Source organism: Nelusetta ayraudi, unplaced genomic scaffold (assembly GCF_046127955.1).
Source record: "Nelusetta ayraudi isolate G7.1 ecotype Tasmania unplaced genomic scaffold, CSIRO-AGI_Nayr_v1 ptg000109l, whole genome shotgun sequence".
Taxonomy (NCBI): Eukaryota; Metazoa; Chordata; class Actinopteri; order Tetraodontiformes; family Monacanthidae; genus Nelusetta; species Nelusetta ayraudi.
Window position 1 is genome coordinate 309,064 of NW_027466159.1, and position 24,899 is coordinate 333,962.

At 44.5% G+C, this 24,899-nt stretch overlaps 3 protein-coding genes and 1 long non-coding RNA gene across 6 annotated transcripts; 1 reads left to right on the top strand and 3 right to left on the bottom strand.

Moving 5' to 3' along the window:
- Nucleotides 1-266: 266 nt before the first annotated feature.
- Nucleotides 267-8,032, bottom strand: LOC142903347 (sialoadhesin-like). Of its 2 annotated transcripts, none has more exons than XM_076048915.1 (9): nucleotides 7,837-8,032; nucleotides 7,187-7,534; nucleotides 6,868-7,089; nucleotides 6,164-6,520; nucleotides 5,706-5,930; nucleotides 5,354-5,614; nucleotides 4,509-4,766; nucleotides 3,665-3,928; nucleotides 267-2,652 (listed from the first exon to the last, which is right to left on the bottom strand). In XM_076048915.1, exons 1-9 carry the CDS (start codon nucleotides 7,868-7,870, stop codon nucleotides 2,462-2,464), a joined length of 2,160 nt encoding a protein of 719 aa, XP_075905030.1. In that variant the 5' UTR covers nucleotides 7,871-8,032; the 3' UTR covers nucleotides 267-2,461. The 2 variants fall into 2 exon arrangements, with proteins under 2 accessions (XP_075905030.1, XP_075905029.1); XM_076048914.1 differs by having other exon boundaries at nucleotides 7,187-7,552; nucleotides 7,837-8,028.
- A 748-nt stretch (nucleotides 8,033-8,780) lies between these two features.
- Nucleotides 8,781-11,089, bottom strand: LOC142903225 (uncharacterized). Of its 2 annotated transcripts, XR_012929214.1 has the most exons (4): nucleotides 11,012-11,089; nucleotides 10,755-10,826; nucleotides 10,489-10,591; nucleotides 8,781-9,766 (listed from the first exon to the last, which is right to left on the bottom strand). It is a non-coding gene; the product is annotated as an uncharacterized LOC142903225 (long non-coding RNA). The 2 variants fall into 2 exon arrangements; XR_012929213.1 differs by having other exon boundaries at nucleotides 8,805-9,766; nucleotides 10,755-11,083.
- A 210-nt stretch (nucleotides 11,090-11,299) lies between these two features.
- On the bottom strand, nucleotides 11,300-17,778 carry LOC142903302 (uncharacterized). Its single transcript, XM_076048856.1, has 11 exons — nucleotides 17,137-17,778; nucleotides 13,862-13,947; nucleotides 13,503-13,583; nucleotides 13,087-13,146; nucleotides 12,846-12,995; nucleotides 12,421-12,552; nucleotides 12,131-12,167; nucleotides 11,941-12,031; nucleotides 11,711-11,852; nucleotides 11,471-11,575; nucleotides 11,300-11,374 (listed from the first exon to the last, which is right to left on the bottom strand). Exons 1-11 carry the CDS (start codon nucleotides 17,186-17,188, stop codon nucleotides 11,300-11,302), a joined length of 1,011 nt encoding a protein of 336 aa, XP_075904971.1. The 5' UTR covers nucleotides 17,189-17,778.
- Nucleotides 17,779-17,867: 89 nt separating this feature from the next.
- Nucleotides 17,868-24,341, top strand: atpv0e2 (ATPase H+ transporting V0 subunit e2). Its single transcript, XM_076048746.1, has 4 exons — nucleotides 17,868-18,090; nucleotides 18,842-18,889; nucleotides 20,838-20,937; nucleotides 21,663-24,341. The coding sequence occupies exons 1-3, from the start codon at nucleotides 17,987-17,989 to the stop codon at nucleotides 20,929-20,931; spliced, it is 246 nt and encodes an 81-aa protein (XP_075904861.1). The 5' UTR covers nucleotides 17,868-17,986; the 3' UTR covers nucleotides 20,932-20,937; nucleotides 21,663-24,341.
- The last annotated feature ends 558 nt before the right edge of the window (nucleotides 24,342-24,899 follow it).

The window sequence follows — 24,899 nt, forward strand, 5'->3', positions numbered from 1 at the left end:
GAAAGGTTGGTGATGAGCAAAGACAATTCCAGAGAAAGTGGGAGATTCAATATTTCTTTGTTGAGCACAGAGGCACTCCAGTGTGTCTTATTTACACAGAGAAAGTTGCGGTGCACAAGGAATACAATATAAAAAACAAAATACGTCATTACACAACTAGACATGCTGAGGAGTATGCAAAATATCTGGGAGATGAGAGAGCAAAACAGGCTGCAAATCTTAAAACATGTCTACTATTTTGTTTATTTATTATTATTATTTAAAATTTATTTTTTAACTAAGCTTTTCTTGTGGAATACCCCATGCGGCCCAGCCTCACCCAGTCTCTGCCTCCAGCGGCCCCCAGGTAAAATGAGTTTGAGACCCTTGATCTATGTTGAAGATGGGCTGAGGGACCCAAAAGCTTTGGGTGTCAGATCTTCTGACCATTCAAACAAAAACAAATTGAAACAATAATACAAGATTTAAAAAAATGACAAAACACCATAGAAATCTTTAAGTAAATATAAAATGAGAGGGATGGATCCCTCTCTCAGACAGTTAGTCGGTGAAGTATGTTTTCTTTTGTTTTTTACGTCAAACATTGTAGAAAACATTTGCTTGAGCAACTGAGAGCAGGGAAATAAACAGGAAACTTTGAAAACCTAGTAACACTTCAAGTTTAGCTCCTGCACTATAATGTTTTCACATTGTTGATGTGCGGATGTGGTCACGAAAGGCCACTTGCAGCTTCTGTCCTGCTCTTCTGCAGAATAAAAGCATAAACTGTCTCTGCTGCCAAATTAAATGTGGTTTTCCTGTATTTAACTGAAGACCCTTGAAGTCTTCACACCATCACTAATTTGTTGCAACAATGCAAGTTAACTTTGGCAATGACGTCGCTCCTCAGTGCTCTTCAGCAAGGAGGCAGAACCAAGAGAGGTCACCAGAATTTGAAGATGGAAAACAGTCAAAAGCAGTCACTCAGTCTGTTTGCATGCACTCTACAGTAGATAATCAGAGGTTTGTCTAACTACGGTGATCAGTTTAGAAAATGCATGTAAACACTTTAATGTGATTGGAAATGGGTGAGTTCTCAACATCAGAGAAAGAGACCCAGATTATCCAATCATACTCCAATTTCTGCTGCCAGACACACATAGAAATCTGATGGGAATCAGAGGATGCATTCTGTTTGTGCTCTAGAGCCGTTCCCTCAGCTTTGACCTGTGAGTAAAATGAGATGACGCGATAAGTAGAACGCCATTGTTGTGGCAATCACCATAGCATCCTAACTATTAGCACATTCTGCTGGGCCAACAAAGAAACATGGTTCTCCAACAGCCCCAGGGTCAATGGCCATTTATTCAAAAGAGTCACAGTACACTCACATGTGTCCTAATACCCACCACCAGTAAAGATGAGAGTTAAGTGCCACCTGAAGTCACAGAGGCAGACATACTTAAACCTATAATCTGATTATCTCCCAGAATGTGAACTTGGAATAGGGACACTTCTCCCATCCAATCCTTTAATTGGAGAATGCCAATGATTTGATTAAGCTGTGAATGTAACCACAGTGACTATTAATACTCAACAACCCTTTGCAGTTCACCAGAGAAACATGTTTTGAAATTGTTCACGTTACTTAATCAGGGGAAACCACCACCTAATCTGTGCATAATGGTGCGTTGGTGCAAATTAGCACAAAACACATGAGCGCGTTTCCACTAGTAAATGGACTGCACTTGTATAGCACTTTTTCCAGCACCTTCACGGTACCCCAAAGCGCTTTACAATGGCCTCTCATTCACCCATTCACACACCAATGGGTGGCTGCTGCCATGCAAGGCGCTGCCAGCCCAATTGGGTGCAATTTAGGGTTAAGTGTCTTGCCCAAGGACACAACGATGGACTAGGATGGAGCAGGATTTGAATGGCCAACCTTTCCTTTCGGTCATTGGACAACCCTCTCTACCTCCCAAGCCACAGTCGGCTGGGGTCGGTTTGTGAGTGCTTCCACTTGCCCCAACACGGTACTAACCGTTACTTTGTTGGTCCCTGCTTGGCTGGGGTTCGAAGCTAGTCGAGCAGGGACCAAAATGTAACATAAACACAGAGCAAGGCACTGATTGGTTAAGACATTTGATGAAAGATGAGCACAAGTTCTTCACCAAAACCAAAACCAAAGTCAAGAGTATTAAAGAAAGAATTTTAAGAACAAAAACAAGATCAATTTAAAAAAGTAAAACCTATGACTCTGGAGACACGGAAGGGATAAAAAAATGCTAAGGGACCTTCGGTCCGCCTTGCTGTCTTAAGTCCATCTATGCCGAGCTGGTACCATGTGGATGCAAAGGAAACACATATGCTAGTGGAAACACTCCCTTATCTTATCTTATCTTATCTTATCTTATCTTATCCAAATTAGCAAACAGCAAGCAGCTGCAAGGACTCGTCATCAAGAGCAAACCTTAAAACCTTAGGATAGATTTGTGTTGAGAAGCAGGACAGGCTCGTCCTCTCTCTCGCCTTCGGTCAACACTGAGTGTAAAGTCATTCGGCGTGATTTTACTACATAGCAGAAACACAAGAGGAAGACAACCAGGCACAGCAGGATGAAGACGTACACTTTGACCATGTCAGATCTCAATCTTGATGCCTCCTTAGAAGCTGTCAAAAAAAAAACACAGACTTCAATCGTGGGGTCACAGGATCGTCAGGTGACATCACACATCAACATTTTACTGCGATCAAGAATTGTGGCAATTGCAAAGTGTTCTGACGAGTATATAGTGGCAACTTGTATTGTGGGACATCTCCCGCAAAGTGTGTCCGATGTTACCCGATTGCTACAGTTTCAACTTTGTACTGTTCTTCCTCCGAAGCGTGTGACATTTTGCTGACGTGCCAATTATCCCGGCTGGCCAAGACCCTCGTCGTCTCAAGAGGAGGGAATCCCAAGATGCCCCTAAACCGCCAGTTGATGGAACCGCTGTCCTGCTTTCTGATCATGTTTTTTTGGTGTTTGAGGTGATTATTTTTACCTTTGCCCAAGTATATCATGTGATTGTTTCTCCAGCAGTAACCTTTGACAGTGGCTGATTTTAAGTTTTCCTCTTCTGCTTCATCCTTGTGAACCGCCTCACCGTCTCTTTTTCACATTCCGCCCTTCTATTGAATGAGTTTATCGTTCTCTGAAGTGTCACCTCTTTTCACTTTTTTTAAAGTGTAAATTACTTTTGAAATTGACTTGACATACTTGACTTGACCTTAACTGTCACATACGATATGTGAAAGGCAGCATTTTTGGCAAGAAAACAAAATTCCTGAAAAATTCCTAATCTTTGTCCTGCATGAGAGAACGCTAAGCAATTCCTATAAAGGAAGTGATACAATCAGTTCAAGAAATTATTTGGTCTGGTTGATTTCTAGGCCCTGAGATCCAAATCCAAAGCCCATGTGATGACGAACGTTTCGGACGAAGACCACAACTGCAGTTGAAACTGTCAAACAGGTAACATCTTCTGCACTTTGTTTATCTGAACAGAAGAGCATCTGAATATTCTTCAAAAAAAGACTAAATGAACATGATCTCGAATTACTGATTGGAAAGTGAAACATTTGGTTTAAGGATAAAGACAACAATTAAAACAAAACAAAGAAAAAAGAGTGCAAAACGAACCTGCCACAACGAGCAGGTGTAGAGTGACGCTCTGGTGTCCTCTGGAGTTCCAGGCCTTGCAACGATAATTCCCGCTGTCCTCGGTTCGGATGGGGCTGATGGTGAAGTCCGGGCCGGATGCTGCTGGCTCTGCGTCTTTGCCCTCCGTGTACCAGATGTAGTCAGCTTCAGGGTTAGCGTCGCTGCGGCATGTCAGAGTCATTGAGCCGCCCTCAACCAGCACACTGGAGGGTCTCACTGACATGGAGGGGGGCCTCGGAGCGTCTGCAGAGTGAAAGTAATAACAATGGCTCGCTTAATTGAATGTTGAGACTAAAAGCTTTTTTGTTTTCTGCTTCCCATGACTTGGAAAACACAGAAAACTGTTACTCAGTTGTGTCCTGACAATGACATTGACAGAAAATGGTTTGACGAGACTAAACATGACCATATTTCTCATTTAAGTGAGAAGTTGTCTTGCAGGTACAGAGGCAGAAGCATGTGAGAGCGTTAGCAATACAAATTTCTAATTGTGACCTTTGGGCAGCAGCAATGGGCCTTTGCCACAACTTCTCTGATTAAAACAAGCATAAGGGAAGCAACTGTTGATGCCATAATTCCACAAATGCCATCCTTGTTTTGAAAAGTCCATTTAAATGTTAATTTTCGGTCCTTCTTATTTGCTGTTGTCCTCTGCGACAAAAGCGACAAAAGAGCTGTATCCTAACTACCAAATAAGTATGATGCAGATCTTCCTTCACCGAGAATTGCTCTGGATCAGTGAAACAATGGTATTGATACACACTTGGGGACAGTGGTCATCAATCCCGATTCAGAACAGGTAAGGTTTGAGTCTCGTACTCACACTGAACGTCCACAAAGACGGGCACAGAATCCTCCTCCCCGTGCAGATTCTTAGACCTGCAGCTGTAGTTCCCACTGTCCTCGGGGCCGATGTTGATGAGATCCAAAACGGGTCCACGGCTGAGGAGCACCTGATTCCCTCTGTACCAGGTGTGATTGGCTGCGGGATTGGCGTTGCTGCTACAGTTCAAGGTCACAAAAGCGCCCTCCAGTACTTCAGCAGCCGGCCTCACTGACACCGAGGAGAACTTTGGACCATCTGGAGGAGGTTAAGACGTCGCATGAACTGGGTCAAGGCTATCAGGCCTCACAAAAGGCTGTAGACAAATCGAAGTGCTAACAAAAAAAGCCTCATTCGAGGCTTCAGAACAACTTTATTCCTCTGGATGTTACCTCCCGTCAATACTGTGGAGCTCAGAACAACCCCACAGCACTCCTTCTGCCCTAACATCAGGACCTCAAGATAACAAACACACAAATCTTGTTGGGAACTAGTTAGTTAAGGCAGGGGCAAAGCAATGGCTAGGCCTGGATGATGTGCCTAAATGCACTATATAAATATATATGTGTATACATGTATACATATATATATATACATATATATATATATATATATATATATATATATATATATATATGTATATATATATATATATATATATATATATATATATATATATATATTTTTATTTTTTTTTTTTTTTTTTTTTTTTTTTTAATATATATATATAACCCTATATATATATGTATATATACAGTCTTTTTTTAATGGTTATATGGTGAATATCTACCAAATGGCCTGGAAGGCAGTGAATAATGTGTGTGTCTGTATGTAGCTTCCCATACATTTCACATCAATGATGTGTTGAGTCATCCTGGTGCCCAGCTGGTTCTGGGCTGCACAGAAATAATGTCCCGAGTCCAAGGAGCGGATGGAGCTGAAGACTAGATCACTTCCGCTCTTGATGTGCACAGGATTCAAGTTCCCCTTGTACCAGGAGTAGCTGGCTGTGATGTGAGCGTCGCTGCTACAGGTCAGAGTCACCCGAGTCCCCTCAATGATGTCACCCGGGGGCCTAAACGACACGGAAGGAAACTGTGGGGCGTCTGGAGGGAAAAAGGATATAAAGTTAGAGTGAGGAAAACTGCAGGAAAAGTGCAAAACGGGAGTCTAGAAATTACGAGGTGGCGAGCTCACACACGGCAGGCGAACTGTAAACCTCGTGTCCTTGGAGCGCGCAGGAAACCTTATCCCCTGGCTGTAGGCGGTCCCTGTACCGGGCTGTGACCTGGTGGGTTTTCTGTCCGTTCTTCAGCCAGACGTAGACTGGGTGAGTGGACGGGGTGCAGCCAATTAAGCAGCTGAGCTCTACCTCTGTGCTTGACAGCTGCATGGCCGCTTTGTTCACCTGCACCTGCAAACCTGGAGACAACAAAATGTGGGCAGATTTGAGAAACTGCCTGAAACCCTGCTGCAGTCTGTTACCTATGCCAGCTCACTGTCACGCAGAAGGCAGAGTCAAGAGGAGGAGTTCTAGGGGACGATCAAGATTTTTGATGTTCTCATGTATTTGTCTTTTATAAATATATATCTATAAACAGAGTGAATGAAGGCAGTCAGAGCAAAAGTGAAAGTTGCTGGTGTTTTTCCTGCACCTGAGACGGTCAGAGTCGTTCCCGGCAAGTCGCTCGTCCACTCAAAGCCTCTGCTTGTGAAGGTGAAGCGATACTCGGCCGAGTCGATGTTCCTCAAGTCTGTGATCATCAGAGTGGAGAGTCCTCGCTCTGGTTCCAACACCTGAACACGACCGACATACTCAGAGTCCTTGCCGGTGTCCCCGGGTGAAGAGGGACTGGGCCACTGGACAGGACACCCTCTGCAGGACCACGTCTTCCTTTCAAAGTGATCTTCTGAACTGCTGTAGTTGGCTGAGATGTTGACAGAGGAGCCTCTGAGGGCGCAGATGGTCCTGGTGGAGTAAGAGACTCGGTTGCAGCTTTCATCGATGACACCTAAAAAAAACAAAAAACAAACATACATACTGACTGATGTACAGGATGTCTGATGCGGGTTTTTCATCGACTGGTTCTTTCCAAACAATCACAGAGAAGACTGAGATTATCAAAAGAAATCTAGTGCACTAAAATTTAATTGAAATCTTTTCTGGGAAATTCAGACATGGACAATGTGCAAACTGAACACAGAAAGTCACTCCTTCACCACAACTACAGATATGTTCAACCAGAAGAAAACAAGTCTTCATTGTATTAAAGGAAACCAGTGGATAAAACCACACAAACAGAAACAGCACAGTCAAAAGTCACCTGGACTGGTCCTTCAAAGAGCAGAATCAACTCACACACTGTTGGCGCGGGGAAATCCTCGAATGCACTCAAAGCGCAAGAAACGCTATCTGAGGGGTCAAAGAAGTCCGGATACAAAGCCAAAGTCTCATCCACAACTTTCTGCCCGTTCTTGTACCAGACATAAGACTGGTGTCTGGGCAAGAAGCAGCTGCTACGACAGAAGAGATCGGCGTAAACCAAATGAGATCTTCTCACCTGCACCTGTACGTCTGGACCTGTGAAAAATGGAGCAGAGAAGGGTCACGGACTGCGTGATCAGGGCATAAAAATTGTATGAAATGTTGGGGCGTTTGGAGGATCGGAAGCTGGTACCTGTGACGGACAAGGAGACTCCGGGTGAGAGGTCTAGTTTCCTTTTGCTGTTCCGTCTAAAAGCGAACCTGTACACCGCCGAGTCGCTCTCTCTCACAGCTGCAATCCACAAAGTGCACGTCGTCCGATCGCAGAAGTACTTGACTCGGCTAGAGTACGCTGGGTCGTCTCTCAGGTCCACAGGTAGCTGACCTTGCACTTCGGTGAACCACACTACTTTCCCGGGTTTGACAGACACTCCGTTGGCTGCTGGCGACTTCCCGTGGATGCAGCGGATGTCCACAGTCAACCCTCTGAGGGCACAAATGTCGGTGGAAATGCATCTGAGGCCACGTGCACTTTGGGCCGCTGAAACAGAACACAAACCTAGGGTGGAACCGCACAGACACACAACCCTAAGATGAAGTGATGCAGATGACGCTTGGAGAAATCAAAATTGGGCTAATTTAGTAGAAAAACTGTGGTATTAAGTAACAGACATTGTCCACAGGCTGCTGCCAAACCTTAGAACACAACAGCATGGGGCAAAACCTACCAGTAACTGTGTGTAAGACACAACACATATGTAGGTGTCAGAACCTTCTCGAGAAGATTTTTGCAAGGTAATGTCAATAAAGGAAGCAAGAAAAAAAGGCAAATGTCCACAGTACCTGCCAGGCAGAGCAACAGGGACAGTCTAATCATTATGTCCGTCGATGTAGACCTGGTCTGTTTATCAGTCTGAAGGTGCACGCCACCAGTCGGAAGACAGGCAACTGATTTATCAGAAAACAAAACTGAGCTTCAGCAGCTTCCGTTGAGAAGGGATGTGGTCACGACAGAGGCGTCACCACAAGGATCTGTTTGGCACAGAAGCTGTAAACAGGTGGCAGAATGTCAAAGTCTAACATGACTTTGTAACATAAGTAAAAGAAACTTATCTCTGTCAGCCAGCGGCTTTTGGTGGGGCCGATTTAGCTGCTGAGCTCAGACATTTGAAAATATTGCCCCTGGAACTTACAGTGCCCCAAAAATCACAGAAATATCGACTGGCCAGTCACTCTGTCTTAGACACCAGGCTGGAATGGGTCAGAATTCTGCAGAAATTTAATTTCTGTCCCAGGAAACCTTTCGCAGTCCACTTCTGCTGTTTCTCTTGAACCAGTGTTTTTTTTACTTCCTCTTGCCTCAATCAACTGGAAACGGTCTGGACATTCTGTCAATCACTGGATACTTCCTCCTTCAAGGGACAGTGGTATGTTGACCTCAGACGATTGTGTGTGGGAGGGATTGGAACAGTGGTTTCATAGTTGTTTGGACCAACACATCCGGCATAATACAACCACAGACAGTGTCTTGGTTTACTTTCTCGGTGATGTTCCAGCCCCCTTTTCAGGATCTTCCAACAGTCTTTATTTCAAATCAGGAACATGTGATCATGCCAATTATCTCCTTATCGAGAAAATTATCTTTAAAAAATGATAAATGTCTTCTTGAACTCTAAAAACAGTTTTCAATGTGAAGATGTGAAATAATGTATTATGATGTGAAAAAATAATAATAAAACAACTCCAAATCATTTCATGTTGGTTTCATTTATTTTATGGAAATACATACAGAAAAGGTTGCAAATATTGACTCTTTCAGACTTGTGTTTGGCAGTAGAAAAAGAGTTCTTCAGGGAGGTGCTGGTGCTGGACACTCAGAAGACAAAAAAAAAAGCCGCCTCACACTGGTAACCTTCTTCAGGCAAAAGACAACCATTGAGTGAGGCTGTATACAAAGGGGTTGTGGCTGTCACTTCATCTGATTGTTTTCATGCCAGACACCTGTGTCGGCATGGCAGAGGCCAACACAACATCATGGGCACTGTGGTCCAACTGGGGAACTTGCAGTCTCAAGCCAGGTATCACCTTGAACAGGGTCTTCTGAAACCAAGATACAAACACAACTGCAAATACAACTTGTGTTTGGCAAAATAATTGCAGTCATTCGACAGCAGCTGGCATGGTTTCTCACAGCCAGGGGACTCTAGGCAGGGACCAGGGTTCTCCTGGAGGGAACCTCCTCTGAGATGCTACAACACTTTTGACACCTCTCTTGGTGCTCTCAAACACATTAAGTCTTTAAACTTTAATGTGAACAGTGTCTGAGTCCTGACGTCTGACCCCTGTGGACTCTTGGTCCCAGTGGTCTTTACATGGACCTTCATGGCTCCATATACCATCATCTAAATGTTTCTGTGGCACTGCCAGTCACTGTTTACCATCTCAGTCTTATTGTCACGGGACATGTTAGAAGCGGCACTGGTTGCCGTAGAAATAGCCTGAGGTCTGCCAGTAGAAGCACCTGTCCCCATCTATCAGCACATAGCATCTGGAGATGCAGGAGAGAGAACTGTTGAAATCATTATGTCTTTGATTTCTTAAAGAACTTCACCAGATCCGTCACTTTCACTTTCACCTTCACAGAAAGTTCTGCAAAAGAGCTCTACGGTGTCTCGTCGACGCTCTGGCTCTGCCTCTTGGTGGCCAATGGGGTGTGCTGTGTCCAGTTCTCCGGGTACCTCATCACCAGCCTGGTGCCCCTGATCTCCACCCCCTGGAGAGGAGAACACATGGTCACCCTGAAAAGTAGTGGTGGGTGGTTGGATAATTCACTGTGGAGAGTCGGAAGGCTTGATGGCAATAGAAGGATTTAATATCAGGTGGAGAGTTTGAGTTACAGGCAAGCAAGGTCAATAGGAAATTGGTCCAAGACCACAAGGACAAATCTAGGACAACCAAAGAACAAAGCAGCAACAACCCAAGAATAATGTGGTATTATTCGCTGTCGGGTTCAAACAGGCCTTCACAGCTTTAGCCTCTTTCAAGTCTCTATCTTTAAACTTGGTGCCTTTATCCCTAGAATACTTAGCTTTAAACATAAACCTAAGGAGAACAAGAGTAAAATTAATTCGGAGCATAAACATAAGAAAACAGGAAGGAAAACCCCAGACCTTTTTAACACATACCATGGATGTTTTATAAGAACTGGATTCTGGGCTTCCAGTATGGAGGCGCTCCAATTTTTTTTCCAGTGGCCACGCGAGGTACTGTAGCTAGAAATCCCATGTGGCCAAAAAAGCATTTTTGCCCATGGACAAAAAATACAAAAATAAACGGTTGACAGGATACCACCTCCTACCAAAATGATGGTTCATAATAAATGTTCCTATTGTTCATTTTTAGGCCATGGACTCTTAATCTGTCTGAAAAAAAAATCTAAAAACCAGAATATAGTTTATTCTGTGATATGTCACGTCGGGCCGTGCTGCCAATCACCTTCAGCATCTCCAGGGCGCTGGCAGCCATGCTAGCGTTCTGGAAGTTGACAAAGGCGCAGAAACGTTCATGCATAACTCTGATGCTCTTGATCTCGCCAAACCTGCAAGTAAAACAAACACACACACACACACACACACACACACACACACATGCAGTTAAAAAAAAAAAGAAACCTATTCATGATTTTCTATCCGTATTCTGCTACTGATTCCTTTCTCTGTCTCTCTGTTTTTCTCTCTCTCGCGCGGCCGTGCAGTTCTTACGTTTGGAAGAGATCCCAGAGGTCGCCCTTCGTCACCTCCACTGTGACGTTGCCAACCCACAGAGAGCAGCAGCTTCTCCATGGCGGGAGAGGAAGAGAGCAAGAGGAGGCGGAACACAGAGAGGATAAAACCACACCAGCAATTACACGTGCATGTCCACCACCCACCTGCAGGGTCAGCATTCACATCTGTCGCGTGCAAAGTGTAAATACACAGATGGCTTTGTGTGGTGTGGGTGTGTGATGACGTCATTGTACCTGCTCTGGTCCTGCAGAGATGGAGGCCTCAGAGCTGGAAGGTGATTAAAAAAACAAAAAAAACAACATTTTACATCATCATCATCATCATCATCATCATCATCATCACCAACATCACCTCCCTAACTGTAGGCAGTGTGTGAACTTATCAGCGGTTAACAGGCTCAGGAGTTCGTTGAATTATCTTTATTGTATCAAATTATAATTTCACAATTTTAATTTTGCTTGTAATTTACAATGTTGTTGACTTGCTGTGTCCCTTCCACTAAAACGTGTGCTCTCATGTTTTCAGAATCCCCAAAAAATTACACCTCTATCAGTGTCACTCCGCCCCTGCCCCTGTTCTTTGTCCAGACCCAGCGCCTGTGGTTAGCAAAAAACAAACAAACAAGAAGTTGAAATGATATTGGATTTGGAGGCGCGACGGTGAACCGGCGTCCCGTCACTGCAATTCCTTACCGTGAGCTGAAGGAGGCGGCAGCGGAGCAGTTTTATTGGCGCTTCCTTACAGCGAGGGTCTAGCTCCAGCACCTGCTCCAAGGCCTGCTCGGCCTCAGGGTACCGCTACAGCACACGCACACGCGCGCGCGCACACACACACACACACACACACACACACACACACACACAGGGGTCACATAGCGTTTTCAACATAGTTTTTAGGGAAACCAAAGAAGAGGTTTGGCGATAGGGGGCGACCTTTAGTGCCATCAGGGCACACCCCTTCCTGAAGTATCCCTTCGGCCAATCAGGAGCCAGCTGGATGGACCTCAGGGCGTCGGCCAGGGCAGGCTGGTGCTTCTCCAGGCACAGGTAACAGAAGGAGCGGTTTCCGTAGAACCTGCAGGAGGAGGCGGAGGAGGCAGAGTCACACAGGCCAAGGAAGATGGCAGGGGGAGGACCCGGGAGCTCGCCGGGGGAGGGGTCACCTGTAGTCCTTGGGGTCACAGTGGATGGCTTCTGTGAAAATGGCCAGTGCGTGGCTGTAGCGACTCTTGCCGAACAACTGAATGCCCTTCGCTGTCAACGCACAGTCGGTACGATCACCTTTGAAATAAAACCTTCCAGCACTACATGTGGAAAAGTGAAAGGCTTGTGGATGCTGTAAATATGAATCACCTGTGAGGGCCTCGCCCCTCCTCTTTACCTCAGCGCCCTGCAGTCACAATGCACACAAACAGCAGCAAAAACCCATAAGCGAATCATGATTATTTATAACTTATTTACACGAGATACTTTTAAAAAAAAAAGCGCACAACCTGGAAAACTTCAGTGTGAGGAATTTTAGAGGCACAATGTTACAACCGGAGGAAATGGCAGTGTGAAATGTCATTCATCACCACTAGATGTAGATGTAAGTTCAGCAGCAGCATGTAATGTATGTGCGTGTGTGTGCATGTGTGTGGAACCTGAGAGCCGCTGCCCTCGTTCTCCTCATCCTCCCTGCTGCTGCTCACCGTTGCTCCGCCCATTTGGCTACGGAGCCTGATGTGATTGGCAACTTTGGCCACAAAGGCGCTGCTGACGTCCCACTCTGGTTCCTGCAGCAACACAAAGTTCTCAAACACGGCGAGGCGTAAAGCACAGATGTGCAGATATTAAAGCAAAGAAGGGGGGGAAACTGGACTCCAACTTTGATTTGATGTTCGAATTAAAATATATATTTATTTATTTTTTATTTTGTAATTTTTTTTCAAACATTTGTTCTCATTACCTTGAAACTGACTGAACTGATTGAAATGAACTCCAGCAATAAACACAAAAGCCTCAGTCTTTGCAACCAGCGGCGTTCTAGCTGCCTTGTGTTTTATTTTGAAAGCGGGGCGTGGCCCACCGGCCAACCTACCTCATCAGGTTGTCTGCAGTTGCCGCCGCTCTGGGCACGCTGGTGAGCAGGTAGTGACTGAGGGCTCCTGGCGGTCCATCCCCGCTGCTCCTTGCGAACGCTCTGAGACGCTGCAGCAACACATTCCTCAACCTCTTCCTGCCACCACAGAAAAGGAAGTCCCAGGTTGTGACGGGGGTCTATCAAGGAACCACGCAAGATGGACCACAGCGCCACCCATGAAGCTCACCTGTCCGGCCCCGTCCTCCATCCTCTCAGCCCGCTCCTGCTTCCTCCGTTCCTTCTGCCTCTGAAAGAGGTTGTTTTTTTTTAATGGATGCATGTGGGATAAAGTATTGGTGGGAGTGTTGATACAAATATTGCTAATATCGATACCAGTGTTGGTATCGGTATTGATCGTAGTTATTTTACATGTGTTGATGACTACTCGGTCCTTTTCATGGTGGCAAAACACATTTTTTTGTTCCGGATGGATTTAAAGGAACTGCATGTGGTGATCTCTGAGGAAATGTGCAAATTAAAGAGGCAATTTGATAGAAACGACATCACTAAACTTGAGGTTAAAATTGTGTGACTCAGTTTTTTTTTTTTTTTTTTTATTTGTTTTCTCTCTGAGTGATAATGAATTCTTTCCCCTCTTCTTACTCTCTTTTTTGCTCGCCTCCTCTCAGCTCTCCTCCGCGTCCTCTCTTCCTCGTCCAAACCCTCCTCGCTGGCCAGCCTCTCCTGACAGTGACGCACGCACACGCACAAAGCACACAATGTTCCCAATGACAAGTTTTACATCCGAACATCAGAGAACTTCCAACTGGTTGCCATCAAGGGAGGCACGTGGCCAATTTGAGAAAGGAGGGGGGTTTCAGAGCAGAGCAGTTGTTTGGAAGGTGAAACACTGGTGAGATGAGGTGGAGTCGGCAGCCGAGTGGGCAGGACGTGGCAGAGCAGGGGGGCGTGTCAGATGATCCGCGGTTCGCCCTGGCCAGTCGTGTGTTTTTCCAGTTTACCTGCGATGACCCAGCTTGTTGCCTTCTGTCCGTCAGGTCCTGGTCCGAGTTTCCATCCTGAACCCGTGTCTCCTCAGCAGGCTCTTCTACGCGATACACACACATACACACACACACACACATAGGCAGTCTAAGTGCTGATCCACCAGTTCAACAACAAGATTTGAAACACTGTGTTCGAGTAAGTGTCAGGGAGTGTTTTGTCTCCAAATCCTCAAGGTCGACAGAACTGGTTTGATACCGCACTGCCACACAAGAGTCACCAGGTGTTGTTTGTTAGTAATGTCCTTTTTTTTTCTTCCACTTAAAATTTATCTCACTGCAACAAATTGTGCAATTCCCTGCAGTAGCGTGTCGATGGCTTTTTAATAAAAGCACCCCTGGAATTATGGAACATTTGCCTAAAATTCTTCCCAATGCAGAATTGATAAAAATTTGACATAGTGAAACATTCACTCGTGCTTTTTCGTAGGTTTTGGTACATTTTGGGGGAAAAAATACATTTTTAGGCTTCCTTTATATCAAAATGTGAAGTTTTGCTTTCAAAACACACCAATCAGCTTTCAAACCACATCTGTGCAGTCAATTGGCTTCCTAACAACACCTCAGCAAATAAAGACTTCAAGGAACAGGGCACTTGTACACAACATTGTAAGGGACTACTTTTACTCACCATGCCAAAGACAAAAGAAATTAGGCTTCGTAGTGGAGGTTCATGATAAGGAGGAAGGCTATACCATAATGTCCAAGCGTTTCACAGTTTCTAGAACTGTTCTATGTTGCATCATTACCAAGTACAAGGACACAAATTATGAAAAAAAAAAAAAGAAAGAAAAACACTTGGATGCGGTCACACGCAAAAGATTTCAAGAACACTAGAGAGGAAAATAGTCAAGAGCTGTCAGCAAAAAGCCGCGGACATCTGCCAAGATGATTGTTGCTGACCTGGCCTCTTCTGAAGATGAGGTTTAATGGAACACAGTTAAGAGGGCTGTCTATCATGGTGTATCACCATGTATCAGTAAAATACCGTTACTAAACTTAGCAGACATTATGTCTTTGTTATTTTGGAAACAAAAACACCACAAACACATTTTGTCAATGTTCCTTTCCATGGATAAATCTAGAATTTGTCATGAGAGGGGCTAATAATTTTGGCTTCTATACTGTAAAAGTAAAATGCTTGATTGTTGTCACTATCATGAAATGTGTGGTGTAGAGGAGGATGGAGGGGGATCAGAGGGGTGAGAGCGGAGAGGGGAGGCTTCCTGCTGACCTTATCAGTCTGCTCAGCTCCAGGAACAGAGAGAACTTTTAGCTTCCTTCACCATCAGCCAGGCTGGGTTTTTTTTTTTTTTTTACCTCTCCTCCCTAATCTGTCAGTTTGCGCTCAAAATATTTAACTCTTACTGTCTATGAATAAAAACAAAAATTTCATGTGAATGTGATAGTAAACCATCAGAATCTGCAAATCTTTTGAAATGGCAAATGTTTCAGTATCAAATGGCGTATTAAAAAACAGTTACAGATAGTGAAACCTTAAGTGAAAACCTCCGCTCTGCCTCACTCCCATCCACAAAGTAATTTAAACAACAACAACAACAACAACAACAACAACAACAACAACAACAACAACAACAACAACAACAGCAACAACAACAAAAACAACACACAAGTCACCAAAAAATGTTCATTGGGTTCCGGAAAATATACCACAGAACAGAAAAGTTTTATTCTCTACACTTGTGTCAGGAGTGACCTTCACCTCGACGCACCGCTAAATGTTCAGGATGAGATCCAGAGTCGAGACCTTGAGTCAAGCCATGCTCCGCCCATTTGCAGTTCATCATTTCTAAAGCATTTCATAATCGCAAAAACATTTCCAGAACTTTGGGTAACATGGAACCTCAGTGACCAGTGTTCCCATCAAAAGCTGAGGAAGAAACCAACGACCAATTGACTGATTTCTGAAGGTTTTTGCTCCTCAAACCTAACGGACAAGCAGACATGAGGGCAAACCTGCGGGAGGAAGCCGAGTCGGAACACAGCTGCTTAACGTTGGCAGGAAATGGATTACAAATCCAATATGTGTACAAGGCATTCTGCCGACCAGGAAGTGAAGCAGCTCTGGTGGCTTGGCGGGGTCATCATCAGGTCAACATGAAGCATCGCATCTGAAGAACCTGTTGCAGTAAAACTCATCTCCTCTCAGTGGTTCCTGGCCTCACTGTGTTTGAGGGGACGTGTCATAGCATTTGCAGACACATGACGGGCAGAAGGCCACTAAATCAGAGCTGACCACGGACCAGTCCTGTTGAACCAGTTTCTGTACATTCTTCAGTTGATCGGCTCATTTGCCTGTCAAATGCCTCTGGGTGTATTTATGGTCTGGATATCTGAGCACTGGCATGAGGGGTTGGCACCTCCCCAGTGTTCAGCGCCACCTACCTTCATTTCAGACTATGCATTTAAATACCCCCCCACGTCCCCTACCTTCAACTGTGGGAGGCACTGCAGTCATCAGTCGTCCTGTATATCCCCCAGTTCAACCACTGCATCCCAAACCACGTTTTTTAGGTGATTCGATTTTCCAGAAATTTTGGCATGTACATCTATATATACATATATATATATATGTATATATATATATATATATATATATATATATATATACATATGTATATATATATATATATATATATATATATACATATATATATATATATATATATATATATATATATATATATATATATATATATATATACATACATATATATGTATGTATGTGTGTGTGTATATATATATATGTTTTTTTCTTTTTCTATTTGTGATACTTTTATTTGTGAACATGTTACATAAGTTCCCAACTTCAGACAGGAAGTATCTGCTATCAGCTATAGAGAGGGGGAAATGGAATTGCACTGTAATAAAAAAAAAAAACCAAACAAACATATTGTGTATAGAAAAATAAAGAAAAATAATGTATGTTTTAAGTGCCATCATAAAATGCATAAGAACAAAACTGACAAATTAATACGGTGTGTGTGTGTGTGTGTGTGTGTGTGTGTGTGTGTGTGTGTGTGTGTGAGTGCGTGTGTGTGTGTGTGTGTGTGTGTGTGTGTGTGTATATATTATACCACGTAATTACAGCTGCATTTCCAGTGCAGTCGAAAAAAATCGAGAACAAGAATGAATAAATAAATAAATAAATAAATAAATAAATACAATTTCCATGAAAAAAATAACTTCAGGTCAAGTTGTCGGCGACTCACCGGCTCTCAGACCGAGCAGCAGCCGCCGGCACAGGTCCCCGGGGAACTTCATCACTTCCAGCCGACTCGCATGACCCACACAAGAGTTCACACCGACAAGGGAAGACGGGCGTCAACTTCTGTTGAGACCTCGCCAGTGAAAGAACGGGCCCACGTCGAGGTACGCACGATGGACTTTCTGGCTGGTCCCCTCTATGTAAAGTTCGACAAGCCAGGACTTTCTTCGACTTCCGGCGGTCAGCCGTCAACAATAAAATGACTTCCGGTAATAGCATTTCACACAACATTTAGATGATTTTGTGCCATCTAATAATTTTGGACATTTGTTTGCTTGCTTGTTTGCTTGCTTGCTAGCTTAGTTGGATGCCTGCGCAGTTATTGAATTTTATTAATTCAATTCATGCATTTTTGATACTCCATTCTCAATATTTCATAACCCAGAATTCTTAAAACATTTGTTGTTCAGAAATAAAAATACCTCGTAATATCGACGGGTTTACAGTCACGTGATGACCACTGTTAATCAGAACTGTGCACACGATAGTAACGGGTAAAAATAACCGGACGTTGTATTGTATTGATCCCACTATCTGCAGTCTGCTGGCTCTGATGCTCGTCCGTCTAAATCCCCGCGGCTTTAATGTTGACGTACAGGCAGCTGGACCAATCGCAAAGCGCCTTCTCGAAGCAGTGGGCCAATCACACGGCGTAATTTCCCCCCAGGTGGGCGGGACCTCTGCGGAAGTGACCGCTCGGCTAATCCGCCATTGATGCTCGTCTTCGCCCGCCGCGGGAGAAACGGCACCGACCCCTCGTCTCGTCTCGCCTCCCCGTCCTGCCAACAGGAACCATGGTGTCCCACTCGCTCGCCCTGCCCATGATCTGCTTCACCACGCTGTGGGGCCTGGTGGGCGTCGTCGCCCCGTTCCTGGTGCCCAAAGGACCCAACCGGGGGTAGGTTGCGTTGGTTGTGGGTGCCTGGATGCCGTCATCAGCGGCGGTTGCGCTGGCGTCGCGTCGCCTCTGTGTTATTTCGACGCTGTTTGTGTCCGTAATTTGACTCTGGCTCGTTAACAACGTTGTTTATCAACGCTTGCTTCACGTCCGTTCGGCTCACACGGACACGATGGCGGCGCTGATGCTGCCGCTGCCAGTCATGTGATGGAGGCCCCGCATCACTTCCATCCTATCATCATCGTCATCATCATCATCATCACCATCATCATCATGTCCCACCATCAACATTATTAGCCTCTAAAGGCCTCTTGTTAAGTCACTTAACCAGATATGTGTCTCTGTCCCATTATACTCCTCAGAACTGGACATCAGTCCTTTACTTTTTATTTCCCACCACCACCCTTATGAGAAACACTGTACTCGGACATCGGGCCCTTTCGTGATGTCACAAAGGGCACCCTACGTCACTAATAGCTCTCCCATGTTAGCGGCAACACCCTCTAGCCAGGTGTTTCTGTCCCCCATCCAAACGTGTGAACACAGCCTGAGTTTTAAAAGGAGGCTGTAAACAGAGGGCTAAATATGCTGCTATCTGATTTGTAGAGGGTTTTTATTTTTCATAGGTAACTTCCAGGTCCGAGTCCAGGATTTTAAAAATTCAGATCTAAAATGTTCCCAACAGGTGACCTTTAAAACCTTTAAAAGTAGCTTTTTGTCATTTCTCCTGTTTCCCTTTCTGTGTTTGCAGGGTGATCGTGACCAGTCTCATTCTCACAGCGGTCTGCTGCTACTTGTTGTGAGTACAAGCTCTCTTCTCTCTCTTCTTGTGTCTCGCCTCGTTCTTCTGCCGTGGCTTCATCACTTCCAGATTACATTTTTCCGGGAGATGGAAGCGTGTGTTGTTACAGAGTTTTTGCAAGTCATCTTTGTTCCAGGCAATAATGCAGGGCTGTTCACTTACCTTTTTAAGTGGTAGCATCAGTGCTAGCAAGTTAAAAAAAAAAAAAAAAATTAGTAGCACAAAGAAAAAATTTGTAGCACACCGGGATGGACAGTTAGTTAACAGGTTTATTGTGAAATTAATTTGAACCAGGAAATGTAGTTCTTAAATAGTTGAATTGAGATGGATAGTATACATGTAGAACTGCAACTCCCATGGATCAGTTTTACCAACAACGGATGGTTACTCGTGTAGGTCAAAAGTAATACTAGTTTTCCCACTTCATGCTCATGTTCATGATGCCTGCCTGCGCAACTCATTAGCACAAGTCCGAGTGTAAACATAGTTCTCTTCGCACAGGATGATTTTAATTCGCAAATGTGTTGTGAACTGTCGCACTGTACAGCCCTGTAATGTGTGTTACTTAATAGTAAGAGTGTCTCGTGATACAGGTGACCTGCTTAATTCACTTGCAGCAGAAACAGCCGTTCAATAGGGACAGTCCAGGACGGTTGTGAATTGGCAGATTATTCTGAAGATACATTTCAGTCAAAATAGATGTGTTTCCTGCAATCCAGTTTGGATGAACTACTTACCACTGTAATGAGACAGAGAAAGATAACAAACAATCTGAAAGCAAAGTGGCGGCTTCTGAAGTCAAAATTCACTACTAAAACTACTAAGGCTAAGACTTGGTAGTTTTCACCATGTGACAGAGCCTTCGATCCTTTAGAAGTTACTTGCTAACTCAAAGCACTGCCCTCATAGGAGTCAGTTAAAAAAAAAAAAGGCAGAAATGCTTTTTTATACTAGATTTAAATGTTCAAATGTTCACAATTTTTATTTATGTATTTATGTATACATTGGATGACTTTGGCAACAGTTAGCAGGAAACTATTAACATAAATATTTGTATAAAATTCAAAGCGTTCTCCAAACTTTAGATGTTGACATAAGGTTGAAATCTGAAGGCTGTTAAAGGTGTGTGGTACAATACCTTTTTTATAACACATTATGCAGTTTTCATCCTTCGCAAACTGGAGTGTTTTCATTCCGGATTCCTCTTCTTCTTTTTTTTTTCTTCTCTTTTGAGTGGGGCAGTGAAAAGATAATAGTGACAAGGTCAACAGGCGCTCGGGGTGGAGTTTGCTCTGCTCGCCCAGAAAAGCTTGCGGAGAATCGGCGTCTTCTCATGTCCTTTTATAGAAGACGGTCAACTGTGTGTTGAGTTCAGTGAAACAGTGGAGGCCACAGTGAAGCCGTCAGTGCCCTGGGAGCCGGCGGAGCTGTGAAGAAGTTCCCTCGTGACCTCTAGAGAACACAATGACCTGCATAAGAGACGCAAATTAGATAGAAGAATGAAAACCTTTTAATCATTAAATGATACATAAATGCATCCAGATCAGACTTTCAAAATTGACTTCGCTGATTAATTTTTTTCCACATTCAGTCGTCCATGTCTCTGTCCAGTCAGTGGACTCCCATCAGATGAGAAACCTCCACCCTTTATTTGTTGCTAGTACAACCCCCCTGTGATGTCACAGCCCCAGACAGGTGTTGGCTCCGCCCTCTACGACTGCCTTAATTTAACTAACCACTTCCAGACTCATGGAAGGCGTGACAAATCAGCTATAAGCTAATAAGCATCAGTTTCAGCTGGAAGCTGCAAACAGAGGGCTAAGTGTGCCGCTTTCTGGACACATCTCCAGGTTTTGAGATTGTGACGCTGAGCCTCTCTCGCTCTCACTCTCTCTCTCTCTCTCTCTCTCTCTCTACCCCCCCCGCCCCCCCCTTCTCCACCCAGCTGGTTGATCGCCATCCTGGCCCAGACCAACCCTCTGTTCGGACCCCAGCTGAAGAATGAGACCATCTGGTATCTGCGCTACTTCTGGGAGTAAGACGAGGTGAGATTGTCCGACATTTGAGCAGGTTTTTTGGACAGCCTGCCGACGAGGAAAAAAAAAAAAAAAAAAAGCACTGCTGAGATGTGATTGGCTGTTTAGGTGTGGTGTTTCCAGGTTGTGTAGTAAAAGAGGTAAAAAACACTCGTTCCTTCATGAATTCACAGACTGTCGGTTATTTTACATCCTTGAAAGAGTTTTTTTTTATTATTATTATTATTGAGCCGATGTTGAAGCTCAGGCTGTTTTCCTCTCATCCTGCCACAAGGTGGAGCCTCTTTTTCATGTGCATGTTTTGATTCTGGCTACTAGTGAGGACCGTGGTTCCTCGGGAACTCTGGTACTTCCAGAACCCCGATTCCTTCAGAACCCTGATTCCTTCAAGTTGTGTGAAGTTGCGTTTGGTTGCATCATGTTGGGGCCAAAGTACTGATCTCTACCTGATGAACTCAACTACGTGATCTTTTTGGTGTCTATTTAAATTTAACTGCCCAGTCATGATGATTTTTTTTTTTTTACTTTATATAGTTTCCTAGAAAATTAATTATATAGTCAAATCTGACAATGAGGATGAACTTTACAGTCCCTTTTTTTTTTTTTAATAAAGAGAACTTCTCATTTCCTCTTGATGGCAGTGAATATGTATTGGCCTCGTGAGCCGCGTCACTGTCGTGATGTCACCAGTGGAGCCCTGACGTGACGTCCGCTCTTGTCTGTTTCTGCACCAGGTCGCCGTCACAAATCCCGCCCCCTGTTGTTGACTGGATGTTACTGCACCCTCTCCCTCGCCAACCAGAGGACAGCTGAGAAGTCAGTGTCGCTTTCACTTTTGTTCGTTTCCATCAGCAGCAGCCGGACTTTTTGAAAACTCACGTCCGTTCATCTAAAGGTCCTGATTGAGGAGGAACTTTGTCTTTTTTTTTCTTCCAATTTTTCTTTGTTTTGCGACCGATAATGAATTCCAGCTTCATCCGTTAGTAGATATTAATCTACCAAATGTGCAATCTTTCTAAAATCCACTTTATTTCCTGTCCAGGTTTTCATGCATTTTATTTATTTATTGTTTGTGTCACTGCCATCAGGGAACGTGAATTTTTTTTTAAACATTTGTATTTATTTGTGCGGCGGACATTGATGTAAGAGTGTTGTAATTACCTCTGTGTCCGCACCGCCTCGTTATATAACTGTTATTATCTGTGATGTAATATGGTGTGTGTGTGTGTGTGTGTGTGCGTATGAGAGAGAGAGAGAGAGAGAGTGTGTGAAGAGTTCATTAGTGCGAGTGCTGGACGGCGGCCAGGAGAATCTCCCAGAGCTGTGGGAGGTGAAGAGCGATTCTCTCCCACTTCACAACACTTCAACCCCCTCGCACCCAACCCCTCATTCATGAGAGCCGGCCCACTTTGGCCTGTTGGTGCTTCTTGTCGTATATATATTTTTTCTCTTTATTATTCTGCTCGTTGTTTGTTTTTTTGAAATTGAGAATTAAATCCCCAAAATCCAACACCCACGGATTAGAAAAAGGGCAAAAAAAACCATTGCTAACCACCTTCCAACGTGAGGTTGGTTATCAGGGTCGGGGAGCTTTTTTTCAGACAGTGACCCCCCACACACACACACCCCCACCCACCTCACCACCTGCCTCCCTCTGCATCTTCTTTTCAGCGACAGATGAAAGAAAGATGTGGAACAAAGGGAACTTTTTAGAAACCCAACAATGGATCATATCACATGGACGAGCGGCTCTTTAATCAAAGGCCGGTTTGTTGTTTGCGCGGCTGCATGACGATTGCTATTGCTGTTCTGTTCATTAAAAAAATGAACAGAATAGCAATAGCATAGCCCCGATTCTGACATGCCGGGATGTTTCTCCTCCTTTGACGGAAACTGACCGACTGGATCTGATTTCAACATCCAATCTCGTGTTCAGCACTCTGCTGTCATCAGTCGTGTTGTTCCCGCCCCCCCCTTTTTTTTTTGAAACATGAAACTAAAATAATGCAGCCTCATAATATTCTTTGCTGATGATGTCATCACTCCGTCGTCTGTTTAAATATTTGCGTTTTTTTAATTTTGATTTTATTCTTTTTTTTGTTGTTGTTGTTGTTCTATTAGTTGCTGGTGGTTCCTCATCACCATTGTTGTGAAGCTTTAAGGGGTTCCGGCTGCCCACCACGACCACAACTATGTCTTCTACCTCCCCCCGAACCCTGACAGCCCTTCCCCTTTCCTCCTCCCCCGAACCCTGACAGCCCTCCACCTCCCTAAACCCAAACCCTGATAGCCCTGGCCCTCCTACTGCCCCTCCCCCCACCCCAAACTCACTTTGCTTCAGCCAAAAAGAATCAAAATCAATATACAGCTACTTTTTAGAAAGACCAAATTGCGTTCTAACTTTTCCTCCATGCCTCTCTGATAGTTGTGGTGGTGGTACGCCGCGAGGTGCAGCTCCGCCGCTTAGTGGCCAGGACCTGCTCCTCTGCACAAAGATGATTTTGACGCCCATTCAAGTCAGAATTGCTCTCGAGGCCTCCGTCCTCACTTCCTGTCAGCTCGACCGGCTGACCGCGAGCGTGCATTCAGTCGGAAAAAAATATGCTTTTTTTTTTTTTGCTCAGCGCAAGCAGTTGTAAACCTCCCAACTGACGTTTGTATTTAGCGATGGAGCTGCAATACCATGTGCGGCCACCAGGGGAAAAAAACAACTCCAAATTAGGACGACCGATAGGACGTCCCTTCTGTGATACATGTCAGCATTTTCAGGCCGGAATGTTATTTTAACACTAGACTGACTTTCTAAATGCAGTGTTGAGCTTCTGTTTGTTCGTTCTTTTGTATTTTTTTTTTTTAAGTATTAGCATCATTCTGGACTGTTTTTTTCTCATGATGAAAACCTGGAGTTTTCGGCGTTGTGTTCCCACTTTGTTTCCGCAGCGATACGTTCCGCAGTTATACAGCTTCGCATCTCGCTAAAAGAGGGAACCAAAGATTCCCAGCGAGTCATCGTCCGGGCGACCAGCGCACTCATCGTCGCCACTGAAGTCGGGAACATTTCGCCCCCTCCTGGCTGCGAACTGAGCCTCGTCATCTCACGTCCCTGCCGCTCTTCACATATCTGTCGGGTTCTCTCGCTAACTGGCTGCCGTCACCCCCCCACGCCCCCCCTGTTAAATATTCCTGGCAACATAGTTTGAAATAGATTTTAGTGTGTGTTATGTTAGCGTGCGTGCACGTGTGTGTGTGAGCAGTCACCATGGTTACAAAAAAAAAACTGTATTGAATGGCAGATCTTTAACGCTGGCTCTCAAAAAAATCTCTCTAATGTGACCTTGTGGTAGTGTGCAGTAAGTGCTTCTATGTGAGTGGAACTGTATGTTGGCGACTCAATTAAAGAGAATAAAAATTAAGAGGAAGAGATATGTGTCTAATGCAACCCTGCTGCTGCTGCTGCATTTCTATGAATGACCTTCACCCCACTGACAAAAACCCAAAGAACCTTCAGCCTGGACCCTCTTCCTCTCACTCACTCACTCTTTCTCCATTATAAACAGACAAAAAATAAAGAAAGGAAGAAAGAAAGCCAAAAAGGAAAGAAAGAAGGAAGGACAGAAAAAAGAAAGACAGTGCAGGGCTTCCTTGTAAACATAAGGCAGCGTTGAGAGAGTGGGCGGGGTGTCTAGAGGAGGCTGCCGGCTCCAGCCTACCTTGAAGACTCAGGGTGAACATCGGCCGGCGGCAAGGCGAAGGATTCACACGTCAGGCCGTCGGCCAACTCAGCGGGTGCCGGTGAGGCGATGTAGCGAGGATTCCCGGGAAGCTGCTTCCAACGCACGCTGACTTTCCCTTCTCAGGGAAGGAAACATGGAAGGAGATGAGAGGAAAGGTGAGTGAATGTCTTTTGTTGTTTTTCTACTTCTTGTTGTTTTAATTCAAGACCTTTATTTGTGCCCAAAGGGGGGGTATTG

Bases quoted from the DNA above. Each gene is read 5' to 3' on its own strand.
- LOC142903347 (XM_076048914.1), bottom strand. From the start codon at position 7,870: ATGATTAGACTGTCCCTGTTGCTCTGCCTGGCAG. The intron at 5,615-5,705 runs GTGAGCTCGCCA...TTTTCCCTCCAG, and splicing joins TTACAGTTCGCCTGCCGTGT to ACGCCCCACAGTTTCCTTCC. The intron at 4,767-5,353 runs GTATGGGAAGCT...AACCTCCTCCAG, and splicing joins ACACATCATTGATGTGAAAT to ATGGTCCAAAGTTCTCCTCG.
- LOC142903302 (XM_076048856.1), bottom strand. From the start codon at position 17,188: ATGAAGTTCCCCGGGGACCTGTGCCGGCGGCTGCTGCTCGGTCTGAGA. The intron at 12,996-13,086 runs GTGAGCTTCATG...CTGTGGTGGCAG, and splicing joins TGGAGGACGGGGCCGGACAG to GAAGAGGTTGAGGAATGTGT. The intron at 12,032-12,130 runs GTGATTCATATT...GTGCGTTGACAG, and splicing joins GAGGGGCGAGGCCCTCACAG to CGAAGGGCATTCAGTTGTTC.
- atpv0e2 (XM_076048746.1), top strand. From the start codon at position 17,987: ATGGTGTCCCACTCGCTCGCCCTGCCCATGATCTGCTTCACCACGCTG. The intron at 18,091-18,841 runs GTAGGTTGCGTT...CTGTGTTTGCAG, and splicing joins CCCAAAGGACCCAACCGGGG to GGTGATCGTGACCAGTCTCA. The intron at 18,890-20,837 runs GTGAGTACAAGC...TTCTCCACCCAG, and splicing joins GCGGTCTGCTGCTACTTGTT to CTGGTTGATCGCCATCCTGG.